Genomic DNA, 24140 nt, shown 5'->3' on the forward strand with positions numbered 1-24140 from the left:
GTTACCAAAGTTAAGTAACTTATTTAGCGAATGTTAATGTGGCGTACTGGTTCCCAAACAGTTACTAACATGCACACATAGAACATTGAATAAAGAGATTTGTGGCACTCTTGGGAAGTTAAGTCTTGCTACACCGAATTAATACATAAAATCCTTAAACATTTCAGTATAATGAGCAACTTTTCCAGGTAGTTTTGACAGTTAATTTTCTCCGTCTGACCGCCTGACTCCCAGAATTTAAGTTTTTTCTTTTTTACCTTTTTATTTTATTAAATGTTTAAACATTGACATAAAAGGAGAAATTCTGACTTTCTCTCAATTGTTTTTTTTGTTTTTTTATTTATTTTTTATTTTTTACAGGTGAAAATATTCATGTTCGTCTATATGGGGCTGCCTCGGATATCAATGTGCGGTTGGACAAGAATTCCCTAATGGTAGAGAAAACATATCTCTCCATGGCCAATCAGAGGACAGTAACCATTAGCAACCGAAGTGATATTATTGCTCATTTTCAGTGGAAGACGTGGGCTACTCAGGAGGAAGAAGACCAGCAAAAATCAAGGTCAGTTTGGGATGGGAGCTCAGTGAATCAAAAATAGTTACCCTTGCATGTTGTCTACCGACTATGAACTTCCTCCAGTGTCCAGAAAAGACTACAGAACTCTTATAGGTTAGAATTTTGCTAAGCTAAAAGATATCATTTATTTAAAATTTTAAAATTAGTAGAACAATACCAGGCGCCACATTGGTATTGATGATACAAATATTGATCCTTCAACTGGAATATGAATCACTGTAAGCCTGGAGAGATAGAACAAAACCAGTAAAGGTCCTTGCAGTTTGAAAACTCACGGCATTCATTTTCTCTGGGTCTTCTGACAGTCCTTTGTGTTATCTCGCTTACCATAGGTGTCCCTATGCTATAATACTAGTGCAGTGCAATCGGATAATTAGGTTACTTTGTTGAGCCACTTGTCTGTCTTCTAGGTAGTTTTGAGAATCACTCAAGGCTTAATTTAGGAGGTGGTAGAGATTAAAAACATAGATACTGGTTAACACAGTAAACTACACTCTATCTTCAATGTTCAGTCATTGCCAAAAGTTAAAGAAGAATATGACTTGTATTTACAGGCGAGGAAACAGATTAATTAAAGCTAGAATCTACTAAGAAAACTAGACGGTGCTAACTTCTGGGATGAGATAGATCCCAGAATGTGCTAGCACTGTTACGGCCCGAGTTAAAACCCAAAACATTTTTAGAGCACATAAAAGCAGTATGCACCAGATTTTTTATAACTTTGCCCCAATGGCTGTGTTCAGGATACATCAGGGATCTTAAGACCTAGTGCAGGACACAACTGGTTTCTGTCCTACTCGGTGGGAAAGATGCAATAGTGGACCAACATCATCCACTGAGTCCCTTCATACTTTAACCTGTAAGGACATGCATCTAGAATCTACTGGTTGTAGTTAAGTGTCCTGGAGAGGCAGTAGCCATAGTACCAATTATATCTACTAAGAGCAATGGCTTTACCAGTTGCCACTGAGAACTGGAGGAGAATTGCACCTTTAAATCACTGGAATCTTACTGGGCTAGAAAGATCAAGTCACATTTTCAATTGGAGCAAACAGAGTTCGGCCACTGTTAATTTATACATTACATTGAACAGAGCTCTGCCTGTGTTCAACAAAGGATAGGAATAGTCATTCATTTGGTAACATGCAGCAGCTTTGAAATGTATTGAAGTCAAAGCCACAAACAACTGCTACTTGTAATGGTGATGCGAATTTTTGATAATCAACCTGCATTGCATGTTTTTCTCATGCTCCTGGAGACTCCCAAAAGTAGACACACTCCAGTTGGGCAATTTATAACCACATAATTCCCTTTGTTACTGTTGGGCTTATAACATGCCTGGATGTGACTGAGTTGTTTTTAGACCACAGCCCAGCCAGTTGAGGCTGATCAAAACAGTCTGATCACCCAAAGGGTTTAGAATCAATCCTTTATACAGTCTAATACTAAGACTTGGATGCTTTCTAGAGATGTACCATGGTAATTGTCACCAAGGACTCACATTACATCTGCATGCAGTGTATTGGTCCTACTCCTACTTGTGAGAAAGTAGCCTCTTTCTAACATGGTTACCCCCATTTTGACCTGTTTGTCAGTGTGTTTTTACTGTCTCACTGAGCTCCTGCTAGTCAGGACCCCAGTGCTCATAGTTTGTGGCATACTGTGTGCATACTGTTTTGTCAGTATGCTTGACTGTGCCACTAGAGTCCTGCTAACCTGAACTCCAGTGCTTATGCTCTCTCTGAGTCCAAATTTGTACTTCCATACTGGTAACCCAGTATTCCACTCCAAATTGGGTTAATGGAACCCCCCCCCTTATAAGTCCCTAGTATATGGTACCTAGGTACCCAGGGCATTAGGGTTCAAGGAGATCCTTGTGTGCTGCAGCATTTCTTTTGTCACGCATAAGGATTTCATTCAAACACTTCTTCAGGACTTCTATTGCAGCCTGAGTGAAATAGTGTAAGCACTATTTCACAGCCACTTTCACTGCACCAGGTCACTTATAAGTCACCTATACATCTAACCTTCAGACCCTGAAGGCTAGGTGCATAGTACCTGTGTGTGAGGGCACCCTTGCACTAGCAGAGGTGCCCCCACATCATCTAGGCCCATATTCCCGGATTTCATGAGTGTGGGGACGTGAGACCTCTCTTGCACCAAGCAGGAACCCGCAGTTGTCTTCTCTGGTGCATTTCTGACTTTTTCTTCCAATCGGAGAACCCCCTTTTGCACCTTGATCTGGGTTAGCAGGGGCTCCTGTTCTTTCTGGTCTCTTCATCTGTTCTTGGACTTGGTCTCCTCTCTCCACAGGTCTTCAGGTCCAGGAATCCATCGTTGGTGTCTTGCAGTCTTGCTTGGCTTTTGTATAATCCTTCATCGCAACTCGTATATTCCTAGAAAACTTGCTGTACTTTACTCCTGTTTTCCTGGCCTCTGGGGTGCGGGACTTTACTTACCTTTGGTGTTTTCTCACACTCTCAGCGCCCCTCTACACACTACTCTTGCCTAGGGGGGGAACCGACTTTCGCATTCCACTATTTTAGTATATGGTTTGTGTTGCCCGTAGGCCCATTGTAGCCTATGGTGATTTTCACTATTTGCACTATTTAATGACTGTGTACTTAACTGATTTTGGTTACCCAGGTATATTTTATGTATAATACTTACCTCCTATGGGAGTATAGCCTCTAAGATATTTTTGGCCTTGTGTCACTAAAATAAAGTACCTTTATTTTTGGTAACACTGAGTATTGTCTTTCTTGTCTGAGTACTGTGTGACTACAGTGGTATTGCAAGAGCTTTGCATGTCTCCTAGTTCAGCCTTGGCTGCTCTGCCTACAGCTACCTCTAGACAGCCTGGCTTCTAGACACTGCCTAAATTTCACTAATAAGGGATAACTGGACCGGTGTAAGTACCTTAGGTACCAACTACAAACCAGTCCAGCCTCCTACAATACTGTTCATTCCCCTATGTCCTTCTCTTTAAGAGCTCGGAGTTCTTTCAAGAGCAGGACTAACCACTGGTTGCTGTGGTTGTGAGCACCAAATTTAGCTATCATGATATCCACCACTAAAAGGTATCTATTCCCTGCCCTGCCATAGGTCATATCTCAAGTAAGTAGTGTAGTAGAGGTTGAGTCTTGCAGCCTGACTGTGCCCCTTTAGTGGCAGTGTTATTTTATATTATTTAAGATGAATGTGTTCTATTTATTTACTGATGGCTAACATTCCATTCCTCATAGATATAACATTGGTGGGAGAGTACATGGAAAAAGAAACATGACTAACTTCTAACCGTCAAGAAAACAAATCACCTGCAAACAGGTTTCACTCATTGGCAAGATCATTTTTCACTGTCTAATTTGTTTGAGAACACATTTTTGGAGAAGTGGCACCTGAGGTCGTGGCCACGTGTGAGATGGGGATCGGGGAGGGCGCACTGGCACAGATGCTATGCTGCTTAGTAAAGAAGTACCTGGGTGTCCTCTTAATTGACAGTGGGTTGGTGTACTCAGCACAGGTTTGCTCTTGACTAGCTCTGTGGTGCACAGACTAGGATCACATGGAAATGTGCTCACTTTCATGTGGGAGCTCTGATTAGTGGACCCATAGTGAGATCCCCCTCTCTCTCCATGGGAGCAGAAGCACATTTTATAGTAACTGCTGGAGAGTGCTTATATTGAAAAATGGCAGGGAAACAACTCAAACAGACGGAGCAGGACATCTTCCTCCCACACGTGCCTTGAAATAGAAGCATAGTAAGAAAGAAGACTCTGACTCAGCTTTGAGGGACCTCGTAAGACAACTTAGATAAAGGATTGTATCTGGACCTTATCTTTGAAAGGTAGAGAGTGGAAAAAACATCTGCTGAGCTTGAAATGTTTGTGGTTGCTGTTGATGGTAAAGTGCAGCAGATAGAGGTCATTGTGAGGGCAACGAAGAAGCTGAATTGAATTTAAGTTAGTGACCTTTTGCGGAGGATGGTGAATATGTAATTTCCGGTCTTCCCACAGGTTGTTTTTTGGAGAAGTTGATGAGTGATTTGATGGTTCTTTGCAGACCACTTAGCACCTTCAGGTTAGGATGATGCTATCTGATGAAGATAGCACAGAGACTGCCTATCTTGAGTTTCAAACTCTTCTGTGACCCCAGAAGGTGCAACCACGATGGTGTTCTCACAGGATCCAGATCCACCTTGTTCTCTAATACATACGGTATTGTTAGGGAAAGGAGCCATTCTGATTTAGAGCAATTGAGTGCTTCTCTTGTTGTACTACAAAGCCCAGATTTCAGAGAGCCCTTTAGTCAATTTGAGGTAAGCTGATAAATCTGGGTTTCCAAGCTTCCCTTTGGAACCCTGCTTACTTCAAGGAGTGGACTGGTGATTTGCTCTATATAATTATCCTTTGTCATAAGCACTGAACAGTGCAGGATATTAATTAGTTATTGTAACACCAGTCTTGGAAACTCTGAGGGAAAGTGAAGAATTTTGCAAAAATTGTAAAAGCGGGTTGAATTGTATTTAAGAGTGGGTGCAATCCCAGTGACAGATGTCCTGGGGCTGTGGCTGCAGAGTAACATTAGAAACCATAACCTGCATTTGAAAGAGAGAGAGATCAAAAGCGGTAACACTAGGGCATAGTTTCAAGATGTGCATGTCATGTGCGACATCGTCAGACAGCTCAGGCTTTTTAGCACACTGCGTTCTTGGGCTTGTACTATAGCTTTTGACATTGTAAGTGTGGATCTATGAATAGCAGCTTGCAGAGTGCTCTTGGATAAAAAGTTAGACCCCAATTGGAAATCTCACACTAGGCATGGGGCTACTTGTAGCTACATCAACATTTTTAAATGCATAGCTGTGAGACGCTTTAGTGTAGCTACATAACAACAATAAAAATGCTTTGCCGCTCCAACCTGCATAGCACGAAACAGAAATGCCACTTGTACCTACTACTCGCCTTCCACCACTTGCTTGCAGATCATGCGCTGCTGGCAAATCAATAGTCCTAGCTCTTTCCTGGACAGAGGCTGTTATTTTCTGTGTGCTGTTCTCCCAGACCCTCAAGAAATTCAGCTGTGCTTCTGGCTGAAAGAACTAGACATCCTAAACCAGGCTGCTTTTGATATGCAGTACACTTTCAAAAGAGGAGTCAAATTCTGTGACATTAATGCACACGTCTCTCTCAAACCCAGAATATCTAGTGCTGGGGCAGTAAAACTGTGGCAGAGCTTATCAAATAGCATCAGTTTCTACTTTTTAAGTAGCAACTGTACACTGTGTACAACCAGCTCAGCTGCAGATAGTCGCTGTGTTTCAACCAGCACCGTGGAAAAGTAAAACAATCCATTCATTTTAATGACTTTATTTCGGCCAAAAGCCTTGAAAAAGCATATTAAACAATACATAATCAATTTGTCAATGTACAGTAATAAGTTAAAAAGACACAGATTAAAACAGAATTACATCTTGATCTAATTTCAGGATTTAAAAACAACCTCATATAAAAACTTCAATAAAAATAAGATAGTCACAACTAAAATCATTAAATTTATAGAGGAATGTGCTTCATATAATGAGTGCAAAAATGCAGTGCTGGCAATTGCTACAACCACTTCTAAGCAGTGTCTTCACTTACTTGTAAAAGATGTGAGTGGCAGGGTTCCCAGCCTGAATCTTACGTTCAATGATCTAGTAAATGGCGGATCAATCTTGTAAGAAATGTTTCAAATTTTGGTTCCAACCTTTTGTCTAGAAAATATTCTGTCACTCTACTATAGCATGATGATTGGGGCAATTTCGACCTTTCATTGCTCCTAAAGGCAAATTTTAGAAGAGGAGTTAATAGACTCGTAATGTTGCCAAAGGTCAGGCAATCCCAATGTTTTGTAGAATCTGCTTGACATATTTCATCCATGGCAATATAACAGCACTTCTTGACAAACTGAGAATGTCCCTCATCGCCACCCTATAGGGTTCCAGCTCAGCAGTCAACCATAACCTTAGCCAGTACAGAATGGGTTTAAATCTAACTATGGCAGTAATTGGATGGATCTCCTGATTCATTTTGAGAAAGACCAAGGGCATGCTTTGGGGGAATTTTAATGCAGCTTTCATGTTGATGTAGCCCAAAGCTCGGAGCCATAGATAGCGGCAGCCACTGCTGGAGATCTCCAAATTTCCAGTGTAGGGGACACTGGATGGAGTAAATATCGCTTTCATCGACCTACAGACCTTTCTGTAGGTGTAGGGCTTTGGCTGTAGCTCCTACTTTCATGGGAGGCAACAGTTCCAGAGTCCACAACCCGCTAACTCCCTCTGCAGGTCCTACAGAGGTCGTGGAAGACTTAAATCACCTGGCGCTACTCAGCGGCCTTCCTCATACTTGTCATCCTCTGCTGGAAACCAGTCAGGGAAGCAACCCTAGTTCTCTCCCCTTCAAGCAGCATGTGTTACCTGTAGGGGGACGGTCATTTCATTTTCTTCAGGAATGGGAGTTGATAATATCAGACTCATGGGTGCTGAGCATTGTAGGAAATGGTTATGCCCTTCCCTTTCAGGAGTTTCCCCCTCCTTTCCCTCCACGTCATTCTGTTTGCTCAGAAGGGCACCTACTGTTGCTTCAACAGGAGGTGCACAATCTACTGTTAAAGGACACAGTAGAGTTGGTTCCGGAGCACGAAAAGGGTTAGGGATGTTATTCAAGGTATTTCTTGATTCCCAAGAAAGATGGTCTTTTGAGACCTATCTGGGACCTGAGGATTTTGAATTGGTTCCTCAAAAGAAAAAATTTAAATCGCTCACCCTGGCACAGGTGCTTCTTGCGCTGGATAAGAAGACCGGATGGTTTCTATCGACTTCCAGAATGCAAACTTTCACATCCCAATTCTGAAGTTGCACAGGAAGTATCTCCGTTTCATGGTAGGGTCGCAGCACTACCAGTTTGTGGTCATTTCTTTTGGTCTTCCTTCCACACCTCTAGTTTTCACAAAGGTGATGGTGGTGGTTGCAGTGCATCTCAGAAGGCAGGGAATATCTTCCCTTACCTGGGTGATTGTCTGATCAAAGCCAAGTCCCCAGAGTTAGTGCTGTACCATTTGCAGGTGACATCCCAGTTGTTCAACCTAGGCTTTTCATTGAGGGTGCCCAAATCTCACTTGGAGCCCTCTCAGCGCCTCTTGTTCATAAGGGCGGTACTGGACACATCATTGAATCATGCCTACCCTCCTCCTCAGAGGATGTGGGACATTCAGGCAATGATTCCAATGTTTCAAAGGGGAGCGGTTGTTCCGATCCTAAAGGCCCTACTATGCCTGCTTGGTCTGTTCGCTTCTTGTATGCTGTTGGTCACTTACGAACGTTGGCACATGAGAGCTCACCAGTGGTGCCTCTGCAAGCAGTTGTTTCAACACAAAGGGGATCTGAAGGAATCAATATTAATCGCCAGAGACACTGCAGCGGATCTTTGATGGTGGAGTGTGGACAGCAACCTGTCTCAAGGAAGGCTGTTTTGTCTGCCACCTCCAGTGACCATAGTCCTAATGAATGCTTCCATGCATCTGCTGATCTGGAGATCAAAGGTCTTTGATCTGCAGTAGAACAGATGTTTCACATCAATGTGTGGGAGTTACGGGTGATACGTCTGGTTCTCAAGGCCTTCCTCCTGTCCCTTTGCAGTCAGTCGGTACAAGTCTTGACAGACAAAACTACTGTGATGTGGTACATCAACAAACATGGAGGAGTAGGGTCATACCTTCTCTGCAGAGAGGCTCTGCGATTCTGGTCCTGGGCTTAGGACCTTCAGATTTTCATAGTAGCAAACCATTTGGCTGGAATTCTCAGTATATGTGCAGACGGTTTCAGCAGGCACTTTTCAGCTGATCAAGAGTAGGATCTCCATTCGGAGGTAGTTCTTCACGTCTTCCAGTTGTGGGGAGTGCCTCAGATAGGCTTGTTTGCCACTCACGAGAATGCGCACTGCCCTTAGTTCTGCAGCCTTCAGTATCCGATACAGGGAGCATTGGGAGACTAGTTTCAGCTGAGCTGGCGCAACCGGCTGCTTTACATGTTTCCTCCCATACCTTTGATTCCTCGAGTTCTGAGGAAGATTAGCCAAGACCGGGCACAAATCATACTAATAGCCCCGGATTGGCCAAGAAGGGTGGTTCATGGACCTCCTTCATCTCTCGCTGTGCCCTCCGCTCTGTCTCCCTCTCAAGACAAACCTCCTCTCGCAGTGGCAGGGGCAGGTTCTACACCCCTATCTCCAGAACCTGAACCTACATGCCTAGAGATAGAACGAGGCAATCTGAGTTCTTTTTCTTTTCCCCCTGGCAGGGTGGATGTTATTTTATCGGCCAGGTGACGCTCCACCAAGACTGTTTATGCTGGCAGATGTGCAAAATTTGTTAATTGGTGTGAGGAGAGACCCATTGATCCCTTAAAGGCCCATTTGTCAAACGTGTTACAATTTGCTATTTCCTTGGCACCACAAGAAAGGTTACCTATCTGCACTGTCTGCTTTTATTTGTTTACCTGATCAGACCTCTTTGTTTAACTCCCCTATAGTAGTATGGTTCTTTAAGGGTTTATCTACTAGGTTTCCTTCCACTCCATTCATAATGCCTCAGTGGGATTTGAATTTAGTCTTGACATTTGTAATGGGTTCACAGTTTGAACCGTTGCATAGTTGCCCATTGAGGCTCCTTAAATTTAAAACTATTTTTCTAACAGCTATCACGTCGGCTAGGCATGTTAGCGAGCTAGAAGCTCTTTGTGTTAAACCCCCTCTTACTGCCTTTCATGCTAATAAGGTGGTTTTGAGAACCAGGGTGGCTTTACTACCTAAGGTAGTGTCACCTTTCTATTTGGGGCAGTTTATCACCCTTCCGTCCTTTTTACCCTCCTCACCATCCATCAGCTCTTCATCGGCCACATGGGCAAGAGGAAGGGCAAAGCCTTCCACAACAGAACACTGTCAATGCGGGTTATTCTTTGCATAAAAATGTTATTCGCTGGCAAAGAAGGATTCTCCTGAGGACATTAGAGCCCATTCAACCAGAGCTAAGTCTGCCACTTCGGCTTTGGCTAGAGGTGTGCCTGTTTGACATTGGTAAAGCAGCAACTTGGGCTTCCCTCCACACTTCGCAAAACATTATTGTTTAGACTCAGAGGTGAGGAGGGATGGTCGTTTTGCCTGTTGCAGGACTTCTTGGTTTAGCTAGACAGGCACCCACCTCAGAGTGCAAGACTGCTTTGGGATTCTATTCAAAAGGTGTGGAATCCACAGGTAGATGTAGTCATCAGAAGAACAAGTTACTTACCTTTGGTAATGCTTTTTCTGGTGGATACTGTATCTACCTTTTGATTCCTCATGGCCCACCACCGGCCTGTTGCCTGTCTGGTCACACCAAGAATGATGATTACTTGCGTGTGTGCGTGTGTGTGTGTGTGTGTATATGTGTGTGTATTTTTTTTTTATATATGTGTGCATATATATATATATGTATATATATATATATGTGTATTGTATATCTGTATTTCTGAAATTTAAATATATATGTTCAAAATGATTGTTTATATAAGGATTTATATTTTTATATATTGAGTTTGCACTTGTGCTTGTGATGTTGGTATTCACCCATTCGCCTCGAAGGCACAGTAAGAAAGTGGGTGAAACTGACGTCAGTACATCAGCAAGGGCTTCTTATGGCTCCGATAACTGCAGACGAAGTCACATGCGGAGCCATGCTATTGTGACGTCCCCGTCGACGTGGAGAGCTAGAGAGAGAAATGTCCGGCGAATGCTGGCACATTGGGAGAATTCAAAAGGTGAGGAATCAACAGGTAGATACGGTATCCACCAGAAAAATGGTTACCGAAGGTAAGTAACTTTTTCTTATGGCTCAATACTTGATGATTCATCATGTTTAATTGGTTGGTGAGGGGAGCTGGCACAATGGCGGATTCCAATCATGATCACTGGAGATCTTAATATCAACATGATGGGGGGTGAGTTGGAGGACAAAACTTGAGTATATAAAGGTTGCAAACCCTAAAATCTTTCGTTCACTGGTACAGTTGGCTACTGACCACGGGCTGATCGACACTTGGCCTAGGATTAGATTGTCTGATCCCGGTTATACGTACTATTCAGTGCCACATAAGAAGCATATCAGACTCTATTATTTCCTGGTCTCCCGCTGCCTGCGGATCGAGAAATACACAAGGGTAATGTCTGATCAAAATCCCTTGGTAATGGAGTTCTCTTTAGGGGCTTTAGACCTGCCGCCGTTTAACTGGACGCTTGAAAGAGCATTATTACTGGATGTGGAGTATGTTTTACATATGAATGAATGCATCCCAGAGTTTTTTAGGGCCAATGTAGTAAGTGCATCGCCGCTAGTGGTTTGGGATGCCTTCAAAGCTGCTGTCAGAGGGGAGACAATTAGCTTTAGTCATAACAAGCAGAAAATCGGGACCAGTGGGTTAAGCAACTATATAAGGAATTAGAAAGAGCTGAGACTCAGTTAAGTTTAGCAAAGTCAGACGGGGATTTGGAAAAAGTGCAGGTGTTGGTGGCAGTGGCTAAAGCGGTAATTTGTGACATTTCTTCACAGCAAACTGCAGAAATTATTTTGGCATGGAGACAGGAGTGTCACGGATACAGTAAGCGGGTAGGGCACCTCTTAGCAATTCGCTCTAGGCAGAAGGAGTTGCAGAGGGAGATTGAGGAAATTAAGATTGTGCAGGGCAGGTTGGTCAATGATTATAAAAGCAAACTAGATGAATCAGGCAATGGGGATAGATGGCAATTTCTAAATGGATCTCCTCTGAATCCAATATCTCTAGAAGACAGAGGTTTTCTGGAAGCTCCTGTACCAGAGGAAATAAAAACCACCCTAAAGGAGTTGTCTACAGGGAAAGCCGCTTGTACAGATAAGATTCCTCTCGAGTTCTACAAAACTTTTTTCCCCTACTCCGAGTATTTATAGCTGAGCTGTTTCTTTTGGTACAATTCAAACACCATTCTCTGGAGTCATGGTCCATTGCTAATGTCAGTCTTCTTTAAAAACGGTAAACCTTCTTGGAAGGTGGGATCATATCTTCCAATTACGTTATTTAACAGTGATGCAAAACTTTACTTGAAAATCGTGGCTTCGTGGCTTAGTCAAGTCATAGGTAAATTGGTCTCACCCCAGCAACATGGCTTCATTCCTAGGTGAGGGACCATGGATCATGTTGGCCGGGTAATCATGCCGTTTGACCAAGAAGGAGTTACTGGAGACCCTACAGTTCTTTTTTTATTGGATCCAGAGAAGGCGTTTAACAGTCTCCTGAAGCCTCTTATGTGCGATAATGAGAAGATAAGGATTTGGCACAGGTATTATCAATGCAGTAAAATCCATATATCATAATCCCACTGCACGGGTTCAGATCATGGAGGGGACACTCTAGTCAGTTACAGATCCTGAGAGGAACTTGACAAGGACGTTCATGCTCCCCTCTGTTACTTGCTTTATATATTGATCCATTCCTCAGGAAGCTGGAGTCTAATCATCTTATAAAGCCAGTACAATCACAGGGATAGGATACCAAGGTTCTTGCTTACACAAGCGATGTCTCTATTGTTACATCGGAACCTGGTTCTGCATTAGAGGAGATTGAGCGAGAAGCAGCATCCTTCGACAGGATCTCGGGCTATTCACTTAACCAGGATAAGATCCAAGTGGTGATCAATAAATACCTGCAATTTCAGGATTCACGAGTAGTGGAGAAGGCAACATACCTTGGTTTTGCCATTATGGCGGACGTCAATAGAGTCGTAGAGATCAACTTGGCTCCAGTTTTACAGAAAGCTAAGCTGGATTTTCAATAACTTGTATTTATCTATTGATGTCCGCAGCAATAAAGTTAAAATGATATTTCTGCCCAAAATTGTGTATTTATTTAGAGCTATCACCGTAGAATTTGACCATGGTTGGTTTAAAGACCTTGATAGACTGGTGGGAAGATTTTTATGGGCATATGACAAAGTCAGGCGATCCTTAAAGTTGTTAACGCTGCCCAGGGATTGAGGTGGTTCCGAATTTTAAGTTTTACTATTGGGCTGTGGCCCTACAGTTTCTACAGTCCCTCGTGGGGGGGTGGATCGGATCTATGGTGTGGCAAGGACTTTTAGTCTACTTTTGAGCTATTGGTCAGTGAAGAGGCTTCAGGGGGCTTGCTACGGCAGATAGAACCTAGTTATTGCAAGAAGGTTTGCTCAAAACCCTGAAGGCTGCTTATAAGATCTGGACTGCACTGCGTAGAAAGTTAGGCCTGGGCCAATTAAATTATTATACCCCATATTTGCAAAAAGGGATACCTGTATGGTGGGCTGGGAAAAGGAGCTTTGGTTGAGGTTTGGGCTGACTCACTGCGAGTTCTTTAAGTACTTGCAAATGTGTGACATTTTATACAGGAAATGGGGGGCTCTAGTGCCTTCTCTGAAATAAAGTTGTTGTGTTTATTAGAACAGGAGTGCAAAAGCTCAATTAGCCTGATTTACGAGAGCTTAAACTACCTCTTGCGATGATTTCTAGAAGCAGCAGGGGAAATGGAGCGAAAGGTTATGCTCCATTGATTGGATTGTCACACGGTGGTTTTGTACCCGGTGGGACTATAAACCCGACATTATGAAACTATCTTTGATCTCTATTACAACCCTGTTGGTACTTGATGCCCACGTTGTGCGCAAAAAGCGGCTGATTTAATTCATATGTTCAGCACCTGCTCTACGCTTGAGTCACTTACCAAGGAAATCTCAAAGTTCCTGGAGGCTTCTTTGGGTATTACGTTGACCTGACTCCACAGCTGGTTCTTTTGCGAGTTCATAATTATGTGGTCTGTAGGCAACTTCAACTTTTTCTTTTTGTAGCAATGGCAGTGCTGAGACTTTGCATTGCTTTAACGTGGCTGGACAATGATCCCCACACACAGCAGCAGTGGCTTTCAAGATTATTGGCATTATCTAGTGTAGAAAGGGCGATATCTTCTTATAATGGCAAGAAATGAAGGTTGAAGGGGAGGAGGATTTAAGCCAATTTCTGGGACTGGGCTAATTCTTACCAAGGGGTTCAGCAACCCAGTACGTACTGCCTCACATATTACCTTTAGCTCTGACATTTTTTCTTATTTTTAACAAATCAATGGAGGGAAATATGGTTTGTATAGTTGGCTGTGATCGATGGCTCCGGGATGTCACCAGATTGTGATAACCGCTAAGCAAGCTTTATCGTTCTGTAACCTTGCCCGAGAGCAGTTTCAGGGGTGCCTTTATAACAATGTCATTTTTCTCTACCTTATTTCCACGTTTGGGCTTCCACAACAAATGGCATTGTTTACAGTTGTAATGTTATAAACAAAATAAATGCTGCATGAACTGTACTAGTATGTATCATTATCAATTTTTGTCCCGTTCTCTTTGCTTCCTTATTGGAGTTATGATGTGTGTATAATTATTTGAGGTGGAATGTACCCATATTTGTTATTATTCTCCACTTGTGCAGTTATCACAAATTCTCAAAAAAGAGAGGAAAAAAAAAAGGAAAATTAACACAGCTATTTATAAATTACAGGAATAAAGTGGGGGCAAGTACGTACCCCTGCTTAACACCTTTGTAAGCCAGAATACGGTCTGTTGTCTCTCCATTAGGACCCCATCTGATTTGGGCATTATTCTTAGTCTGAAGTCAAACTATAGCTTTCAATCGAGTAAGAGGAAGGCCCAGATCTCTCAAGTCTGTCCATCTGTCCCTAGGGACAATGTCAAATGCAGCCTTTAAGTTAACGAATGCTACATAAATGCTTCCTCTGTTAATATCCACAACTTTCCATCTCAACATCAGAAACCTAAAAACCTGGTCAACCGTTCTTGTTTTTGGATGGAACCCCACTTGGAGCCAGGATAGCATGATATTGTGTTCTGTCCAGGAGTTCAGTAGTTCCAGATCTTGTTTGCTAAATATCTTCTGGGCAGTATCGATCAAGCTAATAGGCCGATAATTAGCTGGGTCAGTGTCACAGGGTCCTCCCATGGAGAAGAGTGGGAGGAACGCTGTTCATCTCAGCTATAAAAGTATTTGACCAGTGAGGGAGGTATTCTTAAAGCAGTGCGTTCTTTATTGGTATCTTATTGTGTCTGAATGAGTACAGTTTGACTGTTGTTGTCCTCTTCTTTCATTGTATTGCCTCTCATGTTGCCTTCCTTGTCCTGGAGTTCTCAGCTTCTCTCCACTGTCATCGATCCGTGGGCTCCGGGAGTAAAGACAACAAGAAGAACGGGGTCAGGAATGTATTTATTAACTTTACAGCTAACTTAGTTATTACTATTTCGATGCAGAGTGGAAACAAAGGAGGGGTGTGAGGTAATAGTGCTTTGGTGTCACCCGGTTTGTGCTGATGCTTCAAAATAGTGTCCCATGATACACCACAGTGATATGGTTTGTTGTACTGTGGTCCCAGATTGGGTTTACCCCTTGGACCAAGCCCAGTATGTTTTGGTCTTTCGTCTCCCCCTTCTTCCCTACCCTCTTTAGCACTGATCCCAGATGGCTGCGCCAGCGGTCACATATCTGGGTGAGCCATGTCCCTCCTGGGACACGGCAGACCCCTCCGCGTCTCCTGGATCACTCTGCGTCGTCCTGCCTCTCCTCGGCTCCACCTTCGGTCTCTGGGTAGCTTTCCTTTCCTGGTGTTTTCAGTTCTCATCCTTATCTCCCCGGAATCTCCTCTGCGTCCTACTGTTCTCTCGTTCTGTTTTCCTTCCTCCATGTTAGCATCCACCTCTCTCTCTGTGTTCGAATCTGCACGCCTTCCTGTCTCCCCAGCAACGTCCTCTATTCTTCCGGCACCCTCGACATGCCCCCCCATGTGACTCGAGTTTGTCCCCCTGGGGCTCTGGAGAGATGGCTCAGGGCTCTTTGGCCCACTTCCATTTCCCTCATCCAGTGACTCCCTGTCACAGTCAGCTTTCAAGCCCTTCTTGTGAATGGGGATTATCAGTGCTCCTCTCCATGTATAAGGAATTGGTGCACCTGCCAGAATGGCGTTATTAATTCTATTTAGATATGGCACCAAGACATCTGGCTCTGATTTATACAGATCACCGGGGATGTTATTGGGACCTGGAGCCTTGCCAGCTTTCAACTCACAGATAGATTGATGTGTTTCCTTGAGAGTGAAAGGGGCTGTTGCATCAAGCATCCCTGTAGAGGACCCAAAGGGGTACTCTAGTGAGATGTTCAGGTCAGCAGGCAACATGTCTTGGTCTTTTATGTTAGTATTAACACTGGTGGTGCTGCCCACCCTGTATAGGGATTGGAAATAGGCAATTCAGTCCTTAGGTAAGATATTAATTTCTGGTCTCATCACATTGGCTTTACCTCCATGACTAAGCGTATTTCAGAAAATTGCCTGGTTCTTTTTCCAGCTGCATCCAGTATGTCTCCCCACCCCCATATAGAAGTATCCCAAGGTATCTTGGCCTGTTAAAAAAGGGTCTCTTTGTATCTGGCCGTAGTTTCCAGAATTTGAGATTGAGGGTCTCATTCAATGCTTTTGATCAGGTGGAGTTTTGCTTCTCTACATTGCCTATTATACTAGGAAGAATTAAAAGCAATCCTTTTTTAACAACAGCTCTGCTCTATGACCATCTGAGAGCAAGGGTTGCAAGAGCAGTGAAGGGTCACCAGGCTCATGCCAGGGGTTTCTTTTGTGAGCCCTGGTAAACCCTAAATGATGTTCATCAACAAAATGGAAGAAATTAAGATGTGGAGAATTGAGAAACGGGAGAGGGGGTTGAGGGTGAGAAACCAGGAAATAGTAATGAATTGGGAGGGGGAGCAGAAATTGTTGTTATGAACACACAACTGGTATTTCTTCTGTACAGTGTACATTTTTGCATAACGCTGTGACCAACTCTATGCCTGGCCCTGTGTCACAAATAACTGACTTAAAATGAGGATCGAAGAACATATCTAAGATCCACATCAAATAGTGTATTCTCAAAGGGGAAACCATAGCTACTCAATCTGAGCAGTCACCTTTAGCATCATGAAATACGTGAAGCTTCAGCGACTTAGGAAAAGGGTTTCTCACCTGCAAGTTCGTTTCCAGGGAGCTCCTCATCAAAGTAATAAGAACTGAAATGTCCAGCCTGCGGGCTGAACCCCAGGGCACTTGGCAAGATATATATCTGTGTTTGCACAAACTCTATCTGTAGACAAACCACATATTTGTTAAAAAAAACAATTGACTTTGTAGCATAAAGAAGGCTAGAAAGGGCCAAATGTAATTTGTGTTCCTTTAAAAAAATATATATATCTACAATTATAGTAAACTAGTGACTAAATGTACAGTGACTGGAAATATCACTCAAAAACATCTTTTGAAAAAGGTAAAAAGAAAGGGAATGCAGAGCAGTGCTCGTAGGTAGGCTTCAAAGGCAAAACAGAAACAAATTGTGTGCTTTTAAGGTTCTCACCCTTCCTCCAGTGTCACATCATGCCCCAGAAGGTATTCCTACTAAAACTGAATGGGAATTGAATCCTGTGACTTTCTGGTACAGAAGAAAGGACCAAAACATTAAATCAGACGTGTACTCAATCTAAGATAGATAAATATATAAAAAACGGATGGCTCAGAATGTTGGTATTGCACCAGATCTACTTCACATTACATTAAGGGACTGGGGGCCAGATGTAGGTAGGTTTCATATTGCGACTTGCAATTTGCGAGTCATAGCGACTCGCAAATTGCAACTCGCAGTATGAAATGCAGAAAGGTGTCTCAGACACCTTCTGCAACTCGCTATGGGGTCGCAAAGACCCACCTCATGAATATTTATGAGGTGGGTTGCAGTTTGAGACCCCATAGCGAGTCTAGGCACTCACAGGGATGGTGGCCTGCTGGAGACAGCAGACGACCATGTCTGTGACTGCTTTTAAATCAAGCAGTTTTTTCTTTTTTCTTTTTCCAGCCCGTTTTCCTTAAAGGAAAACGAGCTGCAAAAAGAAAAAATACCGAAACCATTTAGTTTCGTTTTTTTCAGAGTAGGCAGTGGTCCATAGGACCACTGCCTGCTCTGAAAAAATATTTGTTTTGGCATTCACAAAGGGGAATTTGCGAATGAGTTACCATCCACTTCAAGTGGATGGTAACTGCGAGTTGGTTTGCGACTGCTTTCGCAGCCCCAAAGCAACTCTGCATCCTATTTGCGAGTCGGAATCACATTTTGCAAGTCGGTACCAACTCGCAAAATGTGACTCTGCATCGCGCAAGGCCTTTTGCGCCTTGCAAACTGCATTTTTCGCCGTTTGCGAGGCGCAAAAGGCTTCCTACATCTGGCCCACAAAGTGTTCAATTGATTTACCAGATCCATATGTCCACATTTCGATCAAAAAGAAACATAGTACGTTTATAAAATGTGTGGTAAGAAAAGATCACCTACTATTCAGGCTAAAGTTTGCTCCTCATACGTTTTCACTTTTTCAAAATGCATGGCAGTAGTAGTAGCTGCTCATCTCCAAAAGTTAGATCTTTGTCTACCTATACCTGGATGACTGGTTACAAAAAGCAGTGTTGCTGGACCCAGTATTGAGACATTTCAAACAAGCAGTGGACATCTTACAAAGCCTGGAGTTGAGAATCAACTTTCTGAAGTCAACAATTATTCCAATGCTAAATATTCACTACTTGGGAATGACATTAGATACCATTGTCGCAAATGTGTGTTCTTCATAGGGCCGACTCCACTCTATCCAACAAAAATGTCTGTCTGAAGCGAATACTCTATCTGCTCGATATATTTCTTCATTACTAGGGTAACTGTAACTCAGAGTGCCAGACTCCATATGCGACCATTACATAATTTCCTAGAAGACTAGTAAAATCAGGAACCTGAGAGAAGTTAGTGTTATTTCAAGAATCACTCTAACCATTTCCTTGGTGGGGTCAAGAAACAAATATCCTGAAAGGAGTATCTTTCCATCAGAACATCCCACCACCGACCAGAGGGACTGATGCATCACTACTAGATCGGGATTCTTGTCTGGATCATCTACAAATATGGGTAGCCAGAGCGGAACACGTCCTACCATATCAACCTGTTGGAGTTAAAAAAACGTCCATTGAGTTCTGAAATCATTCTTTCCATTGTTCAGGATGAATACCTTTGTTGTTCATACGGACAGTAACTACACTGTATTATCTGAACAAGCACGGTTGAACCCCCCTCAAGACCATTGCTCCTGGAAGCCCAAAGCAGTTGATAATGACTATTGGGGAGAAGCCTGACTATTACAGCAGTCTACCTACCTGGATTCAAAACAGACAATTGGATACCCTCAGTCCAGAAATACAAGGAAATCATGACCGGATACTCAACAGAGACGTTTTGGGAGGCATCTCAGAGGAATGGGGATATCCACAAGTAAGTCTGTTTGCAGATTCAAACAACAAAAATGCCCAAACTTTGTCTTGGGAATGTCCTTTAGATCAACTGGTCAGGGAAATTTCTTCCCATCCTAGTGACTACAACAGTTCTCCTCAAGGTGCAAGCAAGAAAGATTCTTGTAGCCTCTGTATGACCCCAGCAGTGGTAATTGACAGACCACCTTCTTTTCAGGGACACATACAGATACGTGCAGGCTGGATCTTCTCTACAATTTTGAGGGCCAGATCCTGTATTCCAACCTACCCTGATTAAACTTAGCAGTCTGACTCCTGAATTGTTGCAGTGTGGACCTTTTCGAGAAACTAAAGTTCAGAGAGGGACTTGGATTGGGCTTGAAGGGGATAACCCTCAGAACAAGTTAGAGATATCTGAGATGTGTGTCACCAGGTACTTCTGTGGTAACAAAATTAAACACCTGCCTGATTGGTCGAGTAAGCTTTTTCTCGCGTCTGCCTTGGTACCATGGTACTGAAATGATCTGATTACCTGGCCTTAACACTGCACAAAATATTGTAAATACCCTTAGAGGACTCTAATTTTCAGATACAAAGGGCATATAACAGGGCAGAATAAATGCACCCTCACACTCATGCCGATAGGGACTCCCTAGTAATTAAAATGCAAAAACAGTTGCTGTTGCCTCTACTGCGGTCAGTGAGTCAATGTTACATACCATAGTATCCTTAAATAATAATGAAAACAGGCCAATCACCACTGCAGACAGCCAAAGGCAGTATGCAGAGGGTGGTTGGCTGTCTTGCATCAGGGTGGGTGCAGCGCCTGGCCAAAGGCTAGGCCCTGCTGCCAAACTGTGCTGGGTATGGCAGTTGACTGCTCCATGGGGTGCTAGGGGCCATGGCTAAGCTACAGCACTGGAGCCAGCTCCTGCTGGGAACAGCAGAAAAATATAGTTGGGTTTGCAAAACATCAGTGCCCATGTTGCAACCACTTTTTGCAAATTTCTATTTTTAAACCTATAAGGTTGACTTTAGAAGTGAAATAAAAATCACCTTTTACAAGTGTGACCTGATAAGCTACTACTTGTTCTTCTGAGCTGTGGCACTCTGTTTACTGACAGAGATAATGTTGCCACAGTCCAGGCAAAATGTTTCTGCACTGACAAAGCATTGATCAGTCATGTCTTGTCTTTGAGCACAGTCTAAGTCACATGCATGTTTACCTTGTTAGTCTATTTCTGCAAACTGCCCACATTAATTTCAGTGATCAAACCTTTCCTTTGAAAGTCATCCCAATGTAACGTAACAATACATATTCTCCAATAGCTCAGCTATTATTGACACAAATCCATCTGCAAGAACTAACAGCACCCCAAACCCCAGCCCTACTAATGCTCACACCTAACTTCTCTTTATTTAATTTACCACAAAGAAACTAGAGTAAATGTATTGAATGTTTTGCCTGAGTGCACAAGTTTGTTTCCAGTAACCAGCATTAACACTGGACTAAACACTAACCTTCAGTTCAGGAGCAGTGTGCTGCCTGGCGTAAAGCTCTTCAATGCCACATCAGGGATTGTAAGCACTAATGTATGGGCATTTTGAAAAAGGCAAAGAGACCTACCACTAGAGCATCATAAGCATTTAAGTGGAAAAGATTTTACATCTAGTCTGTATAGAATAACTATAACCTTATAAGATGCCAAGATGAGGTGTTTTTTACTTTTTGCATTTGGCAAAATCTGGCATTTTCCTTACATCTACAAAGGTACACCTAGAAGTGACATCTGCATATAGGTAATCTTCAGAAACGTTTGTATAAAATACCAGAATATGAGTAGGGATGGCCTTCTAGTAGATCAAAGGTTTTCTTCCGATTCAGGCCCCTTCTTCACTATGGAGATTGAATATTGTGCATTCAGCATTGATGGAACCTATGGTTGAATCTTTACACAAGTTGACTCTTCAGCATTTGACAGGGAAGAAAGTGTTTCTGATACAGGTCCTGTGTCCAAACCAGCCTTTCACAGAATTCCATAAAGTGGCAATGAGAACTCCCCATAACTTTCTTCTCAAATTGGTTTAGGGTTTTCATGTAAAAACAAATCCAGGGCAAACTTCTTCCCCAGCACCTGCAATCCAGCAGAAATGGTTCTTCACTCAGATATCAAAAGGGTACTGAATGTCTTTCTAGATAAAGCAAGAGACTTGACAATCTGTTAATTATGGCCCAGTGAGGACTGGACATTCCCTATCAAAGCAGTTAATTTGTATATGGATAACGTCTTGCAGGACATTTTTGTTGCCAACTAGCAAACATACCTCTCCTTGGTAAGCCTAAGGCACATTTAAGGGAAAAGCAAGTCCAATGGCTCCACTGAGGAGGGAGTCCATTTCAGAGATTTGTAAAGCTGCTACATGGAGATCAATACATTACTTCACCACACATTATTATGTGAATTCAGATTCAAGAGCTGATTCCCAAGTGGACCACGTCTTTTTGAGGAATCTCTTTGGGTGGTATGGAAATGCGAACCTTATTGCTTTTGTTTCTTGTCCACGGAATGGGAATGAAATTACTGTTCTTTTCAGTTCTTATGACTATTGGTGAGGATCCCCTGGAAGTGAAATGAAAAGCTTCTTACTTGTAAACCTAGCTCTCTTCATCAAAGCCATAAGCAAACCTCCCTCCTCCCCAAACACAGGCCTAAAACCAAGGTTCTCATCTTCACTTGGGATCTTAACTCTTTAAAACTTTACTGAGATAACTGGCCCCCGAGGCATGATGGAACACTTGAGAAAGGCTGAGGCCTTTAAAGGCACAATGCCACTTTTTCTGCTCTGCCTATGCAGACCACCTGGTAGCACTGCCCTGCATTCCCTGTATTTTTCATTTTTAAAATAATTTTGTGAGTGATATTTCTAGTCAGTTTACAATTAATAACTATTTTCCTAATATTAGAGATATTTTTAAGAGGAAAAAATAAATTAACTTTGGCCATTTTTAGCGTTCTTTACGAAGCAAAGCCAATTGTTTTTATGAATATGCGCTTTTTGTCTACAAAAATAGTTCACCCTTGCACAGATATATATATTTTTTTCAAGTACTCTGGGATCCTGCACATGGGCTGGACATTTTTACTGCATATGACTAAGTATTTCACCGCAAGAGACAAAGGATTCCAGGTAAATGTTTTTCTCAGCTTTCCTGATGCTGAAAGAGAAGCTCAGCCAACCTGTGGTTCCCCATAGAGAGTAGTTGATGTGGACCTTGGTGTGCTTTTTGATACTCATTTTAAATCACAAATATTTGTAACATAGGGTTGGCCACAGGGTTGGGTCATAGAGCTATGCAATAATGTACATTGTGTAGAAAATGTACAGGGTGTTTGTCTCCTCCCCCGCACCCCCCAGCAACAATTCCTGCTTTTCCCTACTCGTTATTCTTCCTTCCTTGTTTCTCACTCATCCACGCCCCCCCTTTTGCCAATTCTCTCTTTATTCTTTTCCACTCTTTTGTTCATGGGCATGATTGGGTGTTTGCCAAGGAACACAATGTGGCATGAGCCTTGTGACCCTGTCACTCCTCTTCCGACCCCTGCTCTCAGATGTTCATAATTGGCAGAGCTGTTGTTCAAAAATTATTTTCAGTTTTCCACAGTGGTGGTTCAAACACAACAGCTGTCTGAAGCTGAGCTTGCTGTACGCATTGCACAGCTGCAACTCAAAAAAGTAATAATGGAAGTGATTTGATAAGCTGTGCCGAGGTGTTACCTGGCAGAAGGCCTACAGAGCCTCCATGATGCCCTGAGCTGAGGTCTACGGGCTCACAGTTTTTTAGTGCCACAGCTCTAGATATTCTGAGGATGGAACAGATGTGTGCATTATTTATCTACTATTAATGTCACAGGATTTGGCTCCACTTATGTAAATGCATTACATATCAAGAAGCAGCTTGGTGCACGTCGTCTGGTCTTCTCAGGCAGGAGCACAGCTGGATTTTTTGAGGGTCTGAGAACAGCACACAGAGAACCACGACCTCTGTCCAGGAAAGAGCTGAAAATATTGATTTGCCATCAGTGTTGATCTGAATGTAGGAGTTGGGAGGTGAGTAGTTGGTAGAAGTGGTGTTTTCTGTTTTCTTGCTTGGTGAGTTGGACAGCAAATCCTCTGCATTATTGTTATGTACCTACACTAAATCTTCTCATACTGATGCATCTAAAGATGTTTATTTAGCCCCATGGGACTTGTGCGATTTTCAGTCGGGTTCTGGCCTTTTATCCAACTGCACTCTCCAAGCTGCTATTCATTAACCCTTAAAATGTCAAAAGCTAAATTATGAGCTCAAGAATGCAGTGTGTAGAAAGCCAGAGATGTCTGAAGATACCGCACATGACATTAGCATCTGGCAGTGATGCCCTGGCCTCACTGCTTCTGATATCTTTCTTTGTCTCTCTCACACTATTAAAATATTGGTTATGGTTCCTAATATTACTCTTTAGCCACTGTCTTAGGACATGAGCACCTGAGACTGCGCTGTCTTTGAATTACATTTCAACCCTGTTATATAATATTTGTAAAATATTAAGTATCCTCAACTTTTTTGCGGAACGTTTCATTTAACCCAACCTGGGGAAGGAAAATCAGAGAAGCTGAGGCAGCAACTGGAATAAAGTTATGACCATGGCAAAAGCAAGCCTCGCCTTGACTATGCCCCAGTCCTTGCATTTTGCAGTCTTTACTCAATGCAAAGGTAGGCCAAGTGAGCTGGCTTGAAGCTGGCAGTGGAATCCACCTCCAGCGGCCACTGAAGCTCCAGGCTGAGCATTGGCAGGGGTCAGAGATCACTTCTTGTATTTAAAAAAAAAAAAAAAAAAAAGGAAGAAGCTGTTGCTATAATGGCATGGTGCACACACAATAGATTTATTTCCTTACAGATAATTGTTTTCAGATATGTTAGTTCAGTTGGATCAAATGACGTGAACCTGGAATTCAGCCCCCAGAATGCGTTAGGTAGCTAACCAGAAATTGAGAATTGCAGCGCTGAGTCATTAGTGACATCTTTTAATCTTATCTAACAGTAGCGTCAGAATGACTGTATCCCCG

The 24140-nt window shown here is 42.7% G+C and overlaps 1 protein-coding gene across 2 annotated transcripts in view; it reads left to right on the forward strand.

Moving 5' to 3' along the window:
- HYDIN (HYDIN axonemal central pair apparatus protein) overlaps nt 1-24140 on the forward strand; it is a 2122366-nt gene that overhangs the window by 300040 nt on the left and 1798186 nt on the right. For both annotated transcript variants that reach the window (XM_069217473.1, XM_069217472.1), the window contains one exon: nt 361-562. In XM_069217473.1, coding sequence (XP_069073574.1) covers nt 361-562 — 202 coding nt within the window. The remainder of the gene's footprint in view (nt 1-360; nt 563-24140) is intronic.

This window comes from Pleurodeles waltl, chromosome 12 (genome assembly GCF_031143425.1).
Source record: "Pleurodeles waltl isolate 20211129_DDA chromosome 12, aPleWal1.hap1.20221129, whole genome shotgun sequence".
Taxonomy (NCBI): domain Eukaryota; kingdom Metazoa; phylum Chordata; class Amphibia; order Caudata; family Salamandridae; genus Pleurodeles; species Pleurodeles waltl.